Here is a 21,270-nt window from a genome sequence, read left to right on the forward strand (position 1 = left end):
TGAAGCGAATGCCATGAAGCATTTCCTTCAGTTTAGAAATTGAGTTGAACTCATGAGGGCTTCAGTCAGGGGAGTACAGTAAGTGGTATAACACTTAGCAGCCCCAACAGTCAAACAAATCAGTAACAGCTTCCACAGTATGTGCTTGAGCATTGTCCTGCAAAATGATCGTCAAGTCCTGCAGAAAGTGTCATCACTTCTGTCTCTATGCTGTTCATTTTTGGAACACAACCTATGACCAGCTAAGAAACAGAAGTGATGACACTTTCTGTGGGACCTGACCATCATTTTGCAGGACAATGCTCAAGCACGGACAGTGCAAGTTGTTACTGATTTGTTTGACTGATGGGGGTGCTAAGTGCTATACCACCTACTGCGCCCCCCTGACTGAAGCCCTCGTGAGCTCAACTCTATTTCTAAACTGAAGGAAACACTTTACAGCATTTGCTTCAAAATTGCTACAAATTTGTTAGGCACCAGACCATGCCGCTCAAACTGTCAACACAAATGGCACTACTAAGAGTATCATACAAGTTCCACATCACTGGCGATGGGTTATACACAATGCTGATGACTACTTTGAAAGTCAATAAAACTTTGAAACACGTATCTATTTTGTACAAGCTGTAAATAAATAGTTGCCACTATTAAAGTTTCAACCCTCGTAATTTTCTACATGAGATTTGCTGATACCATGTGGTTACTGTTGTAATATTTTCATTATTGTCTCTGTTATATGTATTGACTGTTTACACGCACAAAAGTTGCAATTATAGGTACTGTACTTATGGCTCTATGGAATAGCAGAGATGCTGAGTCCCAGATAGGCACAATGAAAAGACTGTCACAAATAAAGCTTCTGGCCAATAAGGCTTTTGTCAAAAATAGAAGGCGTGCACGCGCGCGCGCACACACACACACACACACACACACACACACACACACACACACACACACACAATGCAACTAACACATTCATCCTTGACTTTCCATTGTTTGACTCTATGGAATACATATTCTGTCAACAGGATCTGCATTTTCTCCACCTAACATAATCATAAAGAATGTAAAAGTTGATTTCCACTCTCATTTTGTACATTTATCCAATTAAATATATGTTATTAGAGCATAATCTTTAACTTCAGAAGTACAGATTGAATGATGTTTGAAAGCAATGAATGTCCTCACTATTGATTCTACCTGCTTCTGTGCCTATACTGAAATTGACATTGCTGTCAGATATTAATGTACCAGATTTAAAGAGATTGTAAAGTTACAGTGCTGGGCATTGGAAAGTCAGAGAGAAAGGTCACCACAGAATGTTAAGGGTAACAGGTAACTTCGTTGCTTGCTGCCTGTTTCTATTTTACAAAGAAATCAAATATCTTCGCACATTTGTATGCAGAGACATAAATTGCTTGACTCCTATCGTACTGCTCTTGTTGCCATTTGTTATTAAAAATGAATGAAAATGGAGTGGTAGCGAGGGACAGGGGGAGTAAATGATGTAAATGGTGACAGAAAGAATTCTGAGTTAACTAAGAGATCCACCAAGTGTTTTTTTCTGGAGTGTTGTATTGTATGACATTGCATAATAGACAGTCAAAAAGAAAAAAACAAAAATACTTGGGTAGTTTCAAAATGTGGCTGTGGAGAAAAATGTTGAAATGGAAGTGGACTGATTGAATGAGAAATGAAGGAATACTTGTAAGAATAGAAAAAGAAATAAAACTATTGAAACTGATGATAATCAGTAAGACATGTTTGGGTGGATTATAGACAGTGAGGTAATGGAATAGTGATACACATATAGAGATGGTGGTAGTATCATGTACAGAAGGTATAAAATGGCAATATATTGATGGATCTATCATTTGTACTGAGGTGGTTCAGGTGAAAAGGTGGGTGCATGATGGGAATTAAGACTTTCAACACAGAATGGTAGTTACAGCTAGATGCGTGGGACAGTCCATTTCAGAAATCATTGCAGAATTCAATATTCCGAGATAGACAGTGTCACGAGTGTACCAAGAAATTTTGGGCATTACCTCTCATCACAGACAATGCAGTGGCCGATGCCCTTCACTTAATGACTGAGAGCAACGGCATACGTGTTGAGTTGTCAGTGCTAACAGACAAGCGAGACTGCATTAAATAACCAAAGAAACTAATGTGAGACATACAACGACTATATCTGTTAGGAGAGCGTGGCAAAGTTTGACATTAGTGGGCTATGGCAGCAGACGACTTATGCAAATGGCTTTGCTAACAGCACATTGCCTGCAGAGCCTTTCCTAGCCTTGTGACAGTATCAGTTCAACATTAGATGACTGGAAAACCATGGCCTGGTCAAGTGAGTCCCAATTTTGGCTGGTTAGCTAATGGTATGGTTTGTGTGTGACACAGACCCCACTAAGTCATGTACCCAAGTTGTCAACAAGGCACTTTGGCAGCTTTTGGTGGTTCTATAATGGTGTGGGTTTTGTTTACATGGAGTGGATTGGATCCTCTGGTCCAACTGAACTGATTTTTGACTGGAAATGGTTATGTTTGGCTACTTGGAGACCATTTACAGCCTTCTCTGGAATTTTTGTGGGTGACAGTGCACCATGTCACTGGGCCACAGTTGTTTACAATTGGTTTTCAGAACATTCTGGACAACTCGAGCAAATGATTTGGCCCTTCAGATCACCCGACATGAATCACATTGAACATTTATGGGACATAATCAGGAGGTCAGTTTATGCATGAAGTTCTGCACCAGCAACATGTTCGCAATTATGGATAGTTATAGAGGCAACATGGTTCAAATTTATACAGGAGACTTCCAGTGACTTGTTGAATCCATGCAATGTTGAGCTGCTGTATTGTGCTGGATGAAGAGAGGTCCAACACAATATTAAGAGGTATCTCATCACTTTCATCGCCTCAGTATATTGCGGAGAAGTTGCTCGCAACAGAGGGTCCTTAAATGAAAGTGTGTGGTGGAGAGGGGAAGAGGAAGAAGTGTGTCTTGGATGCTGCTGATGTCCCATATGGATGGATGAAGTTACCTTACCATCAGATTAAAGGAGAGGCACAGAACTAATGAAAATGGATTAAGGTGCTGTAGTATGCAAGGAATATTGCTTATCAAAAGGATTATTTCAAGAGCTGTTTTTTATTCATTCATTTATTCATTCCATAATGGTACCATGAAAACTGTCAAATGGCAGTAATGCCAAGCTCTGTTGATCACATTAAGGAAATTTGTAATGTTCCCCCTCACTTTTGTGTTGTTTCTCTTGTGTGAAAGCCATGCACACAGTACTTTTGTTCCCATACTGCAGTGAGTTCTTGGAAACTGCAAGGTATGTACAATTGTACAATTAACAACTTGGCTGTATGGTCAAGTTTGCTAATTCACACTCATATTCTGGTGCTCAGTTCGGAGGTAAGCTGGTTCGAATACTGGTATGGATGAAAAAGTCACTGTCAGTAATTGACTGGAATGGGGAGAAGCGGTGGTGATGTAAACCTTTGGACCACCATTCTTTGCATGAGTGTTGTGGATTAAATTCTAAACCTCTGCACTGTGTCTCGTGAAGTGAGGGTACGTGACACTGCTCATTGTGATGTGTGTGTCGGATGGGTACATTAAGCTAAACAGCTCCCTTGATGCTATTTAAGAGAAGGCTATATGCCAGCACCAGGTTTCATTCTCTCCATCCTCTTGTCATCATCATACAACACAAACATAATATAAAACTATACACACATCGGTTTCATTTACCTATACACCACAAATCCATATATAGCACAACTCTCACATATTCTCAAGGAAAGGGGCCATTGTACATGGTGGAACAAAACTCATAACTCAGAGGCCAAACCTACCCCTAGGGACCTCCTGACAAACAGACCCATATGCCTTTACTTAACTGAATTAGCAGCATGGAATGTTGTTAAGTATATTTACTGCAGCATTCTTTGCAAGTATGTACATTTTATCTTAAGATTGGCAAGATCCTATTTGTAGGTCATGGAAGTTGGGGAGCAGATGATTATATTTTTTGTGTGTTTCTTTTAAGAAATAGCTTGATCAACAGAACAAGCATCTGCTTCTAGACTGTGATCATAGTTTACTACCCTTCATTCTGAGTTTGCCTTGAGAAAGAATAAGAAGACATTTGTGTCAAATAATCAGTGTACAGTTGTGATAAAGCTTAAGTTTGTATAACCATTATAGTCATTCATGTGGATGATCAGAACTTTTGCCTGTGTTTTTGCTGTTCCTTATGCATTTACAGCTACAAAAAAATTGAAATTTTCTAAAGTACCATAATCACTTGTGTTCCATTTAATTTTGGCTGTGTAATTGTCACACATACAGATAAGGAGTGCCAATAGAATAAGAATTCTCAAGAAAGTGAAACATATCAGAACCACAACATTTAAAGTTTTTTCCTTGTTAAAGTTAGTTAAAGACAAAACAAGTTCTAGCTTTTATTTCTTGCTTGGCCAGTAAAGAACACAGAATTTTTCTCACAAACCTTCATTATTTGTTAAGTTGAGAATTTAACATTACTAAGATGAAGTTATATGTCACTTAGAAAGAGACTTAGGAAACTGATTTAATGTTTGAAATAAGGACATTTTTTGAAGTTAGATTGCCAATGTTACAGAAAATGTTTAGTACAATTTCAGCTATGAATACATTGTATATTGATTAATATGTTTTGTTCTACTTTCACTTATCTGCAGTTTAACTTGAGTGCAGAGGAAGTGGGTCTGATCTTCCTGCTTTTTTCTGCACTGTACGGTATATTCAGCCCCATATGGGGCTGGCTTGCAGATCGAGTTAACAATCACTGGTCTATGATGGTGTGGGGTCTCCTTGCTTGTTCACTGGGGCTGCTGCTTCTTGGACCATCACCTCTACTGCCATTTCTTAACAAGTAATTACTACTCTGTCAAAGCATAGTGGCTTCTGTACTTTTTTGTTAACTTATTTATCTTTCGTAGCATACTAACTGCTATTTGTGCAGATACTATGATTCTTTTCCTGGGATATTTCTATGTAGCTCTTGTAAATCTATGTAATGTTCATTAATAACAATGAGTACTTGTAAAATTATTTCTGCTTTTTTTAGTTTCTGGCTATTTAACAAGGATTGCAAGTAGATATGCAGTGTTGTATATATCTCCAGTCCCCTTTTTAAACTGAGTGGAATAAAATTGTAAGTATGCAGTTATAATTTAGAATTGTTCTGGAGCACCCAGCCAGATGGTATCATACAAATGGTGAGAAATTTCAGCGAGCTGACACATCACATTTCCATCTACAGGATGTCCTGATGATTGATTTCCTGCTGTTGGGCATTGTCTTATATAACACCCCCCCCCCCCCCCCCCCCCCTCCTCCTCACTCTTTCTGATCTCTTGGGCTTAGCTCCTCTGGCAAGGTGGAGGGGGATCTGAATTGGAGGTACCAAAGTCACAGCCCTCAGACACTGCACTGCCATGCCATATGGGGGTCAGGATGTTTGTTGCTGATGCAAAGGTGATGCATTTATGTGGTATGGTCTCATGTATTTATTTGGTGTGGTGTGAACCTACCTTTCTGTAGGCTGTTGTTGCACCTTGAGCATGCTCAGTAATTGGTCCCAAGCTTTAATTACAGGGAAACTGCTGCCTTTATTTGTCAGTTCATCATGTAGCTTGATGTCTAAAGATTCCTTTATGATGCCATCCCAGAAATTGTTGGTGTGTTTTTACAACTTGGTGGCATCATAACTCATGCTATGGACTTTGAAGATACTCAGTGCTGCATCAACTGATGTTGTTGGTTGTTCCTTATCTGTGTGATACTTGTGTACACACACATCTTTCATGTACCACTTGTGTGCAAGTATCGCAGATAAAAATTAAACCAACAAAGTCTGCTGTTCTACAGCACTAAATATCTAAAGAAAATAACATGGCCTGTGATGGCACCTATAACTATCCCTCACCAACAGAGAAGAGGAGTTGCATTGGTAAAGGAAATTATTTGAGAATGAACATATACAGACTCATACTCCGCAGCTGGGACAACAGGCTCATAATTTCTAATTTATGTTCACATGAATGTTAATTATTTTTAAATATGTCTGCTTGTGTCTGTATATGTATGGATGTGTGTGTGTGTGTGTGTGTGTGTGTGTGTGTGTGTGTGTGTGTGTGTGTGTGTGTGTGTGTGTGCGCGTGCGTGCGTGCGTGCGTGCGTGCGTGTGCGTGCGTGCGCGAGTGTATACCCGTCCTTTTTTCCCCCTAAGGTAAGTCTTTCCGCTCCTGGGATTGGAATGACTCCTTACCCTCTCCCTTAAAACCCACTTCCTTTCGTCTTTCCCTCTCCTTCCCTCTTTCCTGATGAGGCAACAGTTTGTTGTGAAAGCTTGAATTTTGTGTGTATGTATGTGTTTCTATCGACCTGCCAGCGCTTTCGTATGGTAAGTCACATCATCTTTGTTTTTGAATGTTAATTATTATAGATGTGCTTTTTTTATTCATGCTTATTCATTGGATGTCGTGGTGAAATAATAGCTGCAAGCTCTGAAAGAGGTTGCTACCATTAGCAGCGATCAGCATGAGATGTAGAAAATGGTTGATAATTGTTCATCAGCAAGCCATTATTCGAGAAAGCATTACAAGTACTTGCACAGACTGGAATTTCCTGGTTATCAGCAGTGAAAATGGTGATTTTTACTCTTAAAATAAACACACATACCTTTTTTGCAATTAATGTAATTATTATTAACTAAGAATTACAATGCTTACATAAGCAGTGGCCCAGGCAGGAGAGTGTAGACTAGCTGAATCAGAAGATAAAAAGTGTATGAAAACAAGTGATGAACAACTTACAAAAATTCAGAGATAACATTTTGTTCATTTTTATCACAATTACTGATATATATTAAGTTTACCTTCTCTGGGCATGTGTATGAAAGGTCATTCAACTTACAGACTCATAATACCATTTATAATAAAAAATATAAAAACATATCTAAAAAGAAAGATGATGAAACTTACCAAACAAAAGCGCTGGCAGGTTGATAGACACACAAACAAACACAAACATACACACAAAATTCTAGCTTTCGCAACCAATGGTTGCCTCGTCAGGAAAGAGGGAAGGAGAAGGAAAGACAAAAGGATATGGGTTTTAAGGGAGAGGGTAAGGAGTCATTCCAATCCCGGGAGCGGAAAGACTTACCTTAGGGGGAAAAAAGGACAGGTATACACTCGCACACACACACATATCCATCCACACATACACAGACACAAGCAGACATTTGTAAAGGCAAAGAGTTTGGGCAGAGATGTCAGTCGGGGCGGATGTACAGAGGCAAAGATGAAGTTGAAAGACAGGTGAGGTATGAGCGGCGGCAAATTGAAATTAGAAATTAGCGGAGATTGAGGCCTGGCGGATAGCGAGAAGAAAGGATATGCTGAAGGGCAAGTTCCCATCTCCGGAGTTCTGACAGGTTGGTGTTAGTGGGAAGTATCCAGATAACTCGGACGGTGTAACACTGTGCCAAGATGTGCTGGCCGTGCACCAAGGCATGTTTAGCCACAGGGTGATCCTCATTACCAACAAACACTATCTGCCTGTGTCCATTCATGCGAATGGACAGTTTGTTGCTGGTCATTCCCACATAGAACGCTTCACAGTGTAGGCAGGTCAGTTGGTAAATCACGTGGGTGCTTTCACACGTGGCTCTGCCTTTGATCGTGTACACCTTCCGGGTTACAGGACTGGAATAGGTGGTGGTGGGAGGGTGCATGGGACAGGTTTTACACCGGGGGCGGTTACAGGGGTAGGAGCCAGAGGGTAGGGAAGGTGGTTTGGGGATTTCATAGGGATGAACTAAGAGGTTGCGAAGGTTAGGTGGACGGCGGAAAGACACTCTTGGTGGAGTGGGGAGGATTTCATGAAGGATGGATCTCATTTCAGGGCAGGATTTGAGGAAGTCGTATCCCTGCTGGAGAGCCACATTCAGAATCTGATCCAGTCCCGGAAAGTATCCTGTCACAAGTGGGGCACTTTTGGGGCTCTTCTGTGGAAGGTTCCGGGTTTGAGGAGATGAGGATGTGGCTCTGGTTATTTGCTTCTGTACCAGGTCGGGAGGGTAGTTACGGGATGCAAAAGCTGTTTTCAGGTTGTTGGTGTAATGGTTCAAGGATTCCGGACTGGAGCAGATTCGTTTGCCACGAAGACCTAGGCTGTAGGGAAGGGACCGTTTGATGTGGAATGGGTGGCAGCTGTCATAATGGAGGTACTGTTGCTTGTTGGTGGGTTTAATGTGGACGGACGTGTGAAGCTGGCCATTGGACAGGTGGAGGTCAACGTCAAGGAAAGTGGCATGGGATTTGGAGTAGGACCAGGTGAATCTGATGGAACCAAAGGAGTTGAGGTTGGAGAGGAAATTCTGGAGTTCTTCTTCACTGTGAGTCCAGATCACGAAAATGTCATCAATAAATCTGTACCAAACTTCGGGTTGGCAGGCCTGGGTAACCAGGAAGGCTTCCTCTAAGCGACCCATGAATAGGTTGGCATACGAGGGGGCCATCCTGGTATCCATGACTGTTCCCTTTAATTGTTGGTATGTCTGGCCTTCAAAAGTGAAGAAGTTGTGGGTCAGGATGAAGCTGGCTAAGGTAATGAGGAAAGAGGTTTTAGGTAGGGCGGCAGGTGATCGGCGTGAAAGGAAGTGCTCCATCGCAGCGAGTCCCTGGACATGCGGAATATTTGTGTATAAGGAAGTGGCATCAATGGTTACAAGGATGGTTTCCGAGGGTAACAGACTGGGTAGGGATTCCAGGCGTTTGAGAAAGTGGTTGGTGTCTTTGATGAAGGATGGGAGACTGCATGTAATGGGTTGAAGGTGTTGATCTACGTAGGCAGAGATGCGTTCGGTGGGGGCTTGGTAACCAGCTACAATGGGACGGCCGGGATGATTGGGTTTGTGAATTTTGGGAAGAAGGTAGAAGGTAGGGGTGCGGGGTGTTGGTGGGGTCAGGAGGTTGATGGAGTCGGGTGAAAGGTTTTGTAGGGGGCCTAAGGTTCTGAGGATTCCTTGAAGCTCCGCCTGGACATCAGGAATGGGATTGCCTTGGCAAACTTTGTAAGTAGTGTTGTCTGAAAGCTGACGCAGTCCCTCAGCCACATACTGCCGACGATCAAGTACCACAGTTGTGGAACCCTTGTCCACCGGAAGAATGACGATGGATCGGTCAGCCTTCAGATCACGGATAGCCTGGGCTTCAGCAGTGGTGATGTTGGGAGTAGGATTAAGGTTTTTTAAGAAGGATTGAGAGGCAAGGCTGGAAGTCAGAAATTCCTGGAAGGTTAGGAGAGGGTGATTTTGAGGAAGAGGAGGTGGGTCCCGCTGTGACGGAGGACGGAACTGTTCCAGGCATGGTTCAATTTGGATAGTGTCTTGGGGAGTTGGATCATTAGGAGTAGGATTAGGATCATTTTTCTACGTGGCAAAGTGATATTTCCAGCAGAGAGTACGGGTGTAGGACAGTAAATCTTTGACGAGGGCTGTTTGGTTGAATCTGGGAGTGGGGCTGAAAGTGAGGCCTTTGGATAGGACAGAGGTTTCGGATTGGGAGAGAGGTTTGGAGGAAAGGTTAACTACTGAATTGGGGTGTTGTGGTTCCAGATTGCGTTGATTGGAATTTTGAGGTTTTGGAGGGAGTGGAGCTGGAAGTGGGAGATTGAGTAGATGGGAGAGACTGGGTTTGTGTGCAATGAGAGGAGGTTGAGGTTTGCTGGAAAGGTTGTGAAGGGTGAGTGAGTTGCCTTTCCGGAGGTGGGAAACCAGGAGATTGGATAGTTTTTTAAGGTGGAGGGTGGCATGCTGCTCTAACTTGCGGTTGGCCTGTAGGAGGATGCTCTGAACAACAGGTGTGGATGTGGGAGAGGAAAGATTGAGGATTTTTATAAAGGATAGGAGTTGATGGGCGTGTTGATTGGCTGAGTGGATGTGTAGGTGAAGGATTAGGTGGGTGAGGGCAATGGATTGTTTGGTTTGGAACTGGTATAGGGACTGATGGAAAGAAGGGTTGCAGCCAGAGATGGGAACTTTAAGTGTGTGGCCTTTGGGGGTGATGCCAAATGTCAGACAAGCCTGAGAAAATAAAATATGGGAGTGTAATCTGGCTAGGGCGAAGGCATGTTTGCGGAGGGAATGTAAATAAAACTTAATGGGGTCGTTGTGAAGGTGTTGTGAGGGTGACATGGTACTAGAAGGTGGAAAGTGGAACACGAGGCTGAAATGAAAATGAAAATAAATATGAAAAAATATATGGGGAGAGATAAAGGTAAAATTAGAAAGCAAATGGAGATCTGGTGTGAAAAAAGGCGAAAAAGGGTTGGTTAGGGCTGGGCTATGTTGATCCTGTGGTGAACTTGTGTAGGTAGATAATGATGTGCATAAAGGTTAGGTGGTTGTGTTGCCGCCAAAACACGTTAAAGGGTGGAGAAATTCGGGAAAATTTCGAAAAAACTACGTGAGGATGTATTAAAAGGAGTGGTTTGGTGGTGGCAGATTATGGAAATGAAGCTAACAATTGTTTGATGAAGAAATAATGACGTTAAAACCTGTGGGAAGCGGCTAAAAATGATCGGTGATGTGAGAAAAACGGAAATGGAAATAAAGCAAAAGTTATTAAAACTGCCGAAAGGGTTGTTTAATAGCTAAAAGGAACTGTTTGTGGACTGGAAACGGTGGATTTTATAGCAGCAAAGCGGAAAAAAAAAATTTTTTGGTTATGGTTTCGAAGTGATTTACGTATTATTACGTATTATTGAGTGTATATCGACGGGATAAAATTGTATACTGGATTACGGTAAAAAAGGAGAAGGTGAATAGAAAGTGAAACTGCTGGCAAAAACAGAAGGAGGAAATAAGACGACAGAAAAGACTTCGAAATGTAACAGTGACAATAACAATAACGATAACAATAACAAACGTGATTGTTGGCTTCAAATTAATGATATGAATATAATAGAGGGAAACATTCCACGTGGGAAAAAATATATCTAAAAAGAAAGATGATGAAACTTACCAAACAAAAGCGCTGGCAGGTCGATAGACACACAAACAAACACAAACATACACACAAAATTCTAGCTTTCGCAACCAATGGTTGCCTCGTCAGGAAAGAGGGAAGGAGAAGGAAAGACAAAAGGATATGGGTTTTAAGGGAGAGGGTAAGGAGTCATTCCAATCCCGGGAGCGGAAAGACTTACCTTAGGGGGAAAAAAGGACAGGTATACACTCGCACACACACACATATCCATCCACACATACACAGACACAAGCAGACATTTGTAAAGGCAAAGAGTTTGGGCAGAGATGTCAGTCGGGGCGGATGTACAGAGGCAAAGATGAAGTTGAAAGACAGGTGAGGTATGAGCGGCGGCAAATTGAAATTAGAAATTAGCGGAGATTGAGGCCTGGCGGATAGCGAGAAGAAAGGATATGCTGAAGGGCAAGTTCCCATCTCCGGAGTTCTGACAGGTTGGTGTTAGTGGGAAGTATCCAGATAACCCGGACGGTGTAACACTGTGCCAAGATGTGCTGGCTGTGCACCAAGGCATGTTTAGCCACAGGGTGATCCTCATTACCAACAAACACTATCTGCCTGTGTCCATTCATGCGAATGGACAGTTTGTTGCTGGTCATTCCCACATAGAACGCTTCACAGTGTAGGCAGGTCAGTTGGTAAATCACGTGGGTGCTTTCACACGTGGCTCTGCCTTTGATCGTGTACACCTTCCGGGTTACAGGACTGGAATAGGTGGTGGTGGGAGGGTGCATGGGACAGGTTTTACACCGGGGGCGGTTACAGGGGTAGGAGCCAGAGGGTAGGGAAGGTGGTTTGGGGATTTCATAGGGATGAACTAAGAGGTTGCGAAGGTTAGGTGGACGGCGGAAAGACACTCTTGGTGGAGTGGGGAGGATTTCATGAAGGATGGATCTCATTTCAGGGCAGGATTTGAGGAAGTCGTATCCCTGCTGGAGAGCCACATTCAGAATCTGATCCAGTCCCGGAAAGTATCCTGTCACAAGTGGGGCACTTTTGGGGCTCTTCTGTGGAAGGTTCCGGGTTTGAGGAGATGAGGATGTGGCTCTGGTTATTTGCTTCTGTACCAGGTCGGGAGGGTAGTTACGGGATGCAAAAGCTGTTTTCAGGTTGTTGGTGTAATGGTTCAAGGATTCCGGACTGGAGCAGATTCGTTTGCCACGAAGACCTAGGCTGTAGGGAAGGGACCGTTTGATGTGGAATGGGTGGCAGCTGTCATAATGGAGGTACTGTTGCTTGTTGGTGGGTTTAATGTGGACGGACGTGTGAAGCTGGCCATTGGACAGGTGGAGGTCAACGTCAAGGAAAGTGGCATGGGATTTGGAGTAGGACCAGGTGAATCTGATGGAACCAAAGGAGTTGAGGTTGGAGAGGAAATTCTGGAGTTCTTCTTCACTGTGAGTCCAGATCACGAAAATGTCATCAATAAATCTGTGCCAAACTTCGGGTTGGCAGGCCTGGGTAACCAGGAAGGCTTCCTCTAAGCGACCCATGAATAGGTTGGCATACGAGGGGGCCATCCTGGTACCCATGGCTGTTCCCTTTAATTGCCACGTGGAATGTTTCCCTCTATTATATTCATAAAATATAAAAACAATATTATGAAAAGGAAAGTTGCTGCTCACCATATAGAGAAGACTCTGAGTCACAGATAGTGTGTGCATATCTGCGGCTCAGCAGCTCCGCTATGTGGTGAGTGGCAACTTTTGTAAGTTTTTCTTTAATAACTCAAAAACTGCACACTCCATCAACAAAAACGTGTCTCACTACACAATAAAACTAAATTAAATTTGACACAAAAAGGTCCTATTTATTTTTTGTCTAGGACTAGCAGTTTGTGTGGAGAGATTGCGAGAGTATTGAAAATCGTGTGCAACGTGCATGCGCTGCAGCTTACGTGCTTTTGTAGGCCAGTTTGAGGTAGTTTTCTGATTTGATAGACCACAAGTGTCCTGTATCAAAATGTTTGTCTGAACTTCCTCTATATTACTGTGGTAGGTTGTAAACAATGACAATGAATAATACAGAAAATAAATAGAAATGTGCATTAAAAGTGTTCTGTATCAGGAAATCATACAATGATGGAACAACCAAAGACCCGTTGTCTGAACCAGGAACCTCCATTAAAGTTTTTCTGGACAGTCAGGTTAAATCAGCCAGGCTGCTTTGTTTAGACTCCAAAAGTCACATTGATAACCAGAATTGGTGATTTACATAGAAAAGACATAAAAATGGGAATTAGAGTGGTTGCACACATGAGTTACTTGTGAATGCAACAAAACAAATATCTGTAGTGAATTATCTGCTTGGTTTTAAATGATATTAGTCATTAAACTGTATGTTTGATTGTGGATTGATTTGAAAATAATTTTTGTGAGTGTAATAGAGGCCTAGGTAATTGCAGTGATCTCGCACTGTACCTATATGCAGAGTGCCATACATAGCTCTTGATCTAGTTCATTCACTTGATAGCACCTAAACAGAAAATAGCAAAACAGATGCTACAGGTGACATTGCCTTTTACATCATCATGTAGATTACAATGTTATCTTCATTAATCCATTCAAACTTCAATAATGTGGACTCCATGTCTAAGTCACCACCAATAATTAGGAGTAAACTGCATCGGCAACTGGTTCAAAGCTCAAGCCATTGTGTTGCTAGTCAGTGGTAGTGCCTGAACTGCGTGAAACACTTACGGAATTTTGTGTATGCTCTTTTGAGCTGCAACTTTTACTATAATATCAATTGTTCTTGGATGGGATAACATTTGGAGTGGACTACAAAAACTCATCCCAAAATCACATACCATATTGCAGGTACGCGAGTGTACTTGCTGTAGTCTATGCCTGTACCAGTTACAATGTTAGCTCTTCAGATCCATTTTAGAACTGGTTGCTTGAAATTGATTAGTGTTGTAATTCCTCTCCACTTTGCCTTATTTATATATTGTTTTACAAAAATGTTTCTAGGCCTCATTCACAAGAAATCTGATTAGAATACAGTTACTAATGTATCTGATGCCTTAACATTTCATTACAACAATTTGGACATTTACTGATTGCCTGCATATCTCGTTCTACAGAAACAAAGACTTTTTACAGATTGTGTCCCTGTCAATTGTTTCTAACAGAGCAGAATTGCTCAATAATGTCTGGCATCACTGGCTATTCAGTCACAACCACTTTAGGCATACCATGGATAACACCATACTTGTGCAAAAAATAAGTCTCAACTCCAAGACATGTTGTAAAATCACTATTTGCGTAGCTCCTTTGGAAAAGGACATAATGCATGCATCAAAACATTGCTAGAGTGCTTGTTGTCTTTCTTTGCTTGTGTTATATGAGATAGCTGACTGCTATTCTGCATGACAAAACCTACTGCTACTACATATACATGTATGCACGTTGAAACATATAAGTAATTCATAAGATAAATAATAAAAAATTCTTTGCTATCACTAGGTGACTATTCCAACATGGCAGTGATATTCTGCACTCTAATGTTATTGGTAGTACACTTTATTTTATTCGTGGGATCACTCATCACCATGTGGTTAACAAATTTTACTTGATTTCCATTACAGTGGACAACTAGTTAAATCATTTAGGTAATACACTATTCTCACATCATTTGATCATTTTGTGTAAGTACTTTACTACATGAAATTCATGTAACCAAGAAAGTGAAATTGGTTCCCATCGGATCACCGAAGTTAAGCGCTTGCAGTCTTGGCAAACACTTGGATGGGTCATTGTCTGGGTCTGCTAAGTGCTGTTGGCATGAAGGATGTACTCAGCCCTTGTGAGGCCAATTGAGGAGCTAGTTGATTGAGAAGTAGAGGCTCCAATCACAAAAACTGACAACAGCGAGGAGAGCAGTCTGCTGACCACATACCCAGCCATGTCCACATCCAATGACACCTCTCGGCTGAGGATGACGCAGCAGCTGGTCGGTACCACTGGGCCTTCCAAGCCCTGTTTTGTTGGAGTTTGAGTTTTATAAACCAATGTATGCATCCAATTATTGGAAATACTTCTTCAAGTCATGATGAGAGCACAGACCTTGATTTTCCTCATAGTAATATAAGCCAGCAAGACAAAGTGTGATCAAAAAAATGGGAATTTTTTTAATTTCGTGGGTTTTACACACACGATTATCAGTTTTTTTATCATGTTGGTACACATGTACCTGATGTATGTTTGCATTTTCAGCTGTTTTGAGGATTTAGTTTACTGCAGACAGTTGAAAGGGCTATACTAGTTTTTGAGTACTTGGTGAATTTTTCTTTCAAATAAGATGAATCAAAGAATCTGCATAAAATTTTGCTTGAAAAATGGGATAAAGTTCTGCACCTAATTTGAAATGTTGACTGTCACTTTTGGTTAATCTACTATGAGTAAGGCAAGAGGACTGGTATAAATATTGCAAAGGGGTCGAGAAGTAGTTAAAGATGATGACTGCACTGGGCACATTAGTGCATCAATTACTGACGATAGTGTGGAAGAAGTAAGAAAAATGGTTTTGGAAAATTACCAAATCATCATGAACAGAGGTTGCTGGTGATGTTGGGATATCCTTTGGCTCATGCTAAGTAAACGACCTACCGTCAAACATCAATGCCAGCACCAGTACACTCTTCGCAGATGATACCAGTATCCTCATAACAAGCAAAAATGAGCATGAGCTCAAAGAGGCCATAAATGGAAATACAAATGAACTTCGTGATTGGTTTGAGAAAAACAAGCTCATAGTTAACACAAACAAAACCACTTACCTAAACTTCCACCTGAGATGAAATAAAATTATGCCTGATATGAAAGTACATGGTTCCCAAATATCCCCAAATACAGAAACAAGATTTCTAGGCCTATGGATTCAGGATATTCTAAAATGGCAAACACACATTAATAAAACTAATAGTAAGCTAAACCAAGTGTGCTATGCCCTACGAATTCTCACATACTGCACAAGCCCAGAAACTGTTCACTCAGCCTACTATGCACAATTCTGCAGTGTAATGCAGTATGGTATTATATTCTGGGGAGACTCTACACATAGCCCAAACATTCTCCTCGCCAAAAAGAGAGCTATAAGAATAATGAACAAGGCAAAGCCGACCGATAGGTGCAGACCTCTCTTCCAAAAGTTGCTCATCCTACCCCTTGGCAGCCTGTATATACTAGAACCATGCAAATTTGTAAAAAGTAATATTACAAAATTTAATAAAAATGTAAATGTCCATGACTATGGTACTAGACAGAAAATGACACTCCATGTTAAAGAAATGTGCACCTCTGCCTTGAAAAACTCTCCCTTGAACAAAGGCATTAAAATATACAATAGCCTGCCATCAGAAATAAAAAACAGTCAGTCCCTGACTGTATTTAATAAAAAATTAAAATCATTCCTACTTGATCATTGTTTCTACAGTGCAAGCAAATTTCTGCTCCACGTGGGTGGAAAGAAACATGAAACAAATTGCAGCAAAGAATTTTGTAAAGAGTAAAACATTAATGCAATTATGTGCAAAAATCTTGCATCTATATCATCTGCTACTATGCAGATTAAGTGCAAAAACAATATCCAACCAGGTACTGTTGTGTATATGTGTTAGAGGAATACAGCACTAAAATACAAATGTGTAACTGAGTATGTAATTTGTGTGTTCATAACTTCTCAGAAAATATATACGTAAGCTCATGTTTGTGTAAAGTTTTGGCATATTACTTCATGCCAGCAAATTATCATAATGTCCAACATCAAATGTATGTTTGTGCATGACCATGTGCATGTCATATACAGTATTGACTCAGAGGACAATAAATAAATAAATAAATAAATAAATAAATAAACATAAAGCACAACAAGTAGATGATGTGAAAGTACTATCCAGAGAGAAGAAGGTGAAATAGACATTGATTTCTTTGAAATGGAAGAGGTTTTTCAGAGAAAAATTGTCTAAGTAAGACAAAACTTTAGCTGAACAAGTACATTTCATTAGCAGAAGGGTAAGGTTAGTAGTCAGTTACTTCAATTTATATTTTAATCATGGGTATTTGCATGCATTGAACTTTTAACTTTCCATTTCACTTTCATTTTGAAACAATATATTAAACAAATATTGTTATTCTGAGTTGTAATTAACTTTTCTTTTTTAAAAAAACAGTTATTCTGAAACTACAAAAGTTGCCTTTTTATTTTCATACATATGTTACAAAACTGATTTTTTATGTAAGAGTAACTGTTATTTTATATTATTACCAGCCAACCAGGCCCGACTCAACTTACAGAAAAAGCACTAAGTGTTGGGACTGGATGACTTGTCTTGTGTAGTGCTAATTTTGTTAGCAGCCACTATGTAGAGCTATGATTAAAATTCAGAGAGCATCATGTAACTGAGTACCAACAGTTTAATACAACTTAAATGATTTAAGTAGTGCACATCAGACATTATCAACACTGACACACATGATCTATTCCATATTTAATTTAACTACTGGCATTTGGAGTGATATTTCGTGGCAATAAAGGGAGCTGTTAGCTGCTGCCCCACCCAGTCTGTTTGACTGCAGCACCAGTGTGCCTTGAGCTGCATTTTCTGTGTGACCCTTTCCCGTATTTCTTGTCACACATCTTAAACTTAACTTCATACCAAAAAGTCTATCCTCATCAGCATAATATGTGATGCATACTGCATTATAGGTCATCAGCAATAGCTAACGCAGGTATCCCTGGTAGTGGCAGTTCATGCTGGCCTCACGGTAGTATTGCCTTGATGCTGCAGTTGGGCAGCTCTACATGATTCTGAGGACTTCTGCCATTCACTGCTAGATGACAATGGCATTCTATTCATAGTGGCAGGTTTTTTTAATTAGATTAGATTAGATTCAGTTTTTGTTCCATAGATCCAAAAAATGAGATGATTCTCATGGGTGTGGAACATGTCAGAAAGTATAACATAAAATATTTGAATATAATACAACCCTGATCATTTGTCAGGAAATTGTCAAGCTAGATTAATACAATGTGGTGAACTGGAACAGCTAATATTTACAGAATTAACATGCTGTCAGAATGAAACATTGTTATGCACTATCAATAAATTTATCATAAAAAAAACCTAATCTTGACTGTTGTGACAAAGTGCTGTCAAAACAGAAATCTAACAGACATTTTTACTTAAGCTGGCTTAACAGTCTCTGTTAAGATATTCATCTATAGAGTAGAAGGAGTTTGCCTATCAAAAATTCTTTCAAAGTGTGTTTAAACCGTGCTTTATCTGAAACCAAGATTTAATGGTTGCTTGAAATTTATTGAAAATGTGTGTTCCTGAATATAGGGCACCTTTTTGGGTCAAGATAAGTGATTTTAGTGATTTAATTATAGTTCAGCCAGTTCACTGGAAATATTTATAAATCATATACATAAGTGTTCCTCATGAATCGGTCCAGCTAGTAGTGAAAACCGTACCGAAATTTCTACAGTAGCCCACACGGAGGAAAATTGTAGCGGGAGACTTCAATTTGCGCGCGCGCGCGCGCGCGTGTGTGTGCGTGTGTGCGTGCGTGCGTGCGTGCGTGCGTGTGTGTGTGTGTGTGTGTGCGCGCGCTTTAATTATTAAAATGGGGGGGGGGGGGGAGAGGAGAGAGAGGAGGAGGAGGAGGAGGAGGAGGAGGAATGTTCTGGGCAATGGCATATCGTGGGGGGCAGGCTGCGCAGTGGTCAAGTGTCGGTATGAAAAAACGGGCCTTTGCCTTCTCTTGTATTGTCTATATTACAAGAGTCAGTATTGACACAGTATCATGTTGAGTCATGGAAGCCAAAATTCACACAGCACACAAACTTTCAGTATGTATACTATTCACATAACCATGTGTGTAAAGGAGTGAAGCCCAGGCGGCCAGTGTTGTACCGACCTAACCTCATAGGCACAATGTAAAATGACGTTTTATGAAATTAGTTATTACTTCATCAGACCTGTACACAGATGTACAACGTACTGCAGTGATTAATGAGACATTCCATTAGAAAGCACAGAACATCCCTCCTCCACAAAAAGAATCAATTTCGTGACTTGCTCTCACCAAACAGTTTCCAGATGACTGCATGTACACACTGGTCAATAATTGTCTTTTATCTACCACATGCTCATGCGTGTCTCTTCTGCTGACACTTTTTATGTGGGAACAATAATAGTAAGCTTTTAAGAAACAAAATTATGCATATTTCTGGTGCCAAATGCTAACTATACTAGTTAATAAGCAAATGATAATCTTCAAAACATGAGAGAAGATATGGATCTAAGTGCTGTTTACATTGGATAAATTGTGATTTAAATGGCAGCTATTTCCTAGTATCTAACTGTAGATACTAGTGCCTATATTTGCAAGGAATTAATATGTTTAATCTTTGCATCTGTGGTGAAATTTGTAGTAGTATTTATTTTATAATGCCATATCCTCTTTCATAAATTTTATTCTATTATTTACAGGTCACTTTGGCTTGTGCTGGTTGCTCTATCTATTCTTGGAGTTTCAGTGGCACTTACTTTGATGCCAACATTCCAGGGAGTCTTAGAGAGTGCCATGTAAGTCACCATTCCTCACAGTTTATGTATATATCTAACATCTTTACAGTTCTTATGACTTAAAAACACATATAGGTCTTAATCTACATATTGGACCATTATTTCGGTTTCTGTAAAATTGTAGCGAAGACATGCTGTATTATGACTTACAGTATTTTAGGATATTATGTTTATTTTGTAGGCAGCAGCCGTCTGTGTGACACAGTTTTTTATGAACTATTTGAGTTAAAGAAATGTAAACAAAGAACAATAGAATTATGTTTAGATGTCATGAAGGAAGATTCCCCTTTCTGTCTAAAGTTGTTATTTGAAAAATTTGTTTTCAGATGTCCTCAGCTGTGAGTATTCTGTAGTTTTTGTTGGGGCAAGGAGGGAGGTATGGGAGGTGGAGGGGGTGGGGGTGGGTGACTCAGAGTCCTGTGAGTGTTGGTGCTGAAACAGCTGCAGAAGCCATTGGCATTGTGCTGTCCAGTACAGTCAACAACCTGGCAGTAAATTTTCTGAATTTGCCAGTGGTCACTCATAAAGGCAGACAGGTATCTGGTTGAAATATCTTTTTAGAATACTGCAAAGTAGTGGCAATGGGACTACATTTGCTACAATAAGAAATGCACATGAGGAAACTGCAGTATGAGTGAATGGCTGTAAAGAACAGGCCTTATCGCTTGCACTTGGATCATCCAACTGCTTTGTGTTTTGAGAATGCAATTTTGGGAAGGATATCTTTCAGCTTAGGGCATAGCAGGAGACTGTCAGATTATGCTGAAGAGTGTGGTTAAGTATTTCAACGCCAGGTGATATGAAGAGTACTGAACAGTTGTTTGTTCAAAGTGACAATATGTCCTTTGCTATCACAGGAGGATGTGGGAAGGGATTACCATTTCAAGCTTAGCTGAGCAATCTGACTGTAAAGGCCCTTCAACTATGAAATGCATGGAAGACTGCAGTTAGTGCTGCATTGCAACTCCCTGACTGCAGGGTCCGGACTGCACTCCAGACGCGTTCCCACTGACAGCCCGAACTCACGTCGAACTTGCTATCTGAACTGGCTTATAACAAACGACGACTGGGAAGTCATAGCAATCGAACAAAGATACTACGAGAGGGGATATATTGATACGCACTGCTAGCGCTGGTCACGGTCAGGCAAAGCAGCAACTCAGTGATAGTAGTAAATCAAATTAACGTAGTGAGGTGGAAGTACATAAAAAACAGGGTGTAAAATACATGATGGCAGGAACACGAGCCACGCATGGCTCAACTTCCCATTATACTGCTTATGAGCATTTCCTTCCATTTAATTCATGTATGGAGTATGGGAGTATTGATAGCCTCTGTGTGTGCTGTAGTTTATCTAATCTCACCTTTGAATTTTCTGTGGGAGTAGTACATAGTGGACTGTAGTGTATTCGTAGACTGCTGACTTAATACTGGTTCTTGAAACTTCCTAAGTGGGCTTTCACAGGATAGTTTGTCTGTCTTCCAGTGTCTGCCAGCTTATCATTTTCGTAATGCTGTTCTTTGCATGAAACAAACCTGTGACCATTGATCCTGCACTT

The 21,270-nt window shown here is 40.7% G+C and overlaps 1 protein-coding gene across 1 annotated transcript in view; it reads left to right on the forward strand.

Moving 5' to 3' along the window:
- LOC124776121 (MFS-type transporter SLC18B1-like) overlaps positions 1 to 21,270 on the forward strand; it is a 307,140-nt gene that overhangs the window by 212,943 nt on the left and 72,927 nt on the right. Inside the window, exons 8-9 of the mRNA XM_047250961.1 lie at positions 4,744 to 4,937; positions 19,616 to 19,711. Coding sequence (XP_047106917.1) covers positions 4,744 to 4,937; positions 19,616 to 19,711 — 290 coding nt within the window. The remainder of the gene's footprint in view (positions 1 to 4,743; positions 4,938 to 19,615; positions 19,712 to 21,270) is intronic.

The sequence above is a fragment of the Schistocerca piceifrons genome, chromosome 2 (assembly GCF_021461385.2).
Source record: "Schistocerca piceifrons isolate TAMUIC-IGC-003096 chromosome 2, iqSchPice1.1, whole genome shotgun sequence".
Classification (NCBI taxonomy): domain Eukaryota; kingdom Metazoa; phylum Arthropoda; class Insecta; order Orthoptera; family Acrididae; genus Schistocerca; species Schistocerca piceifrons.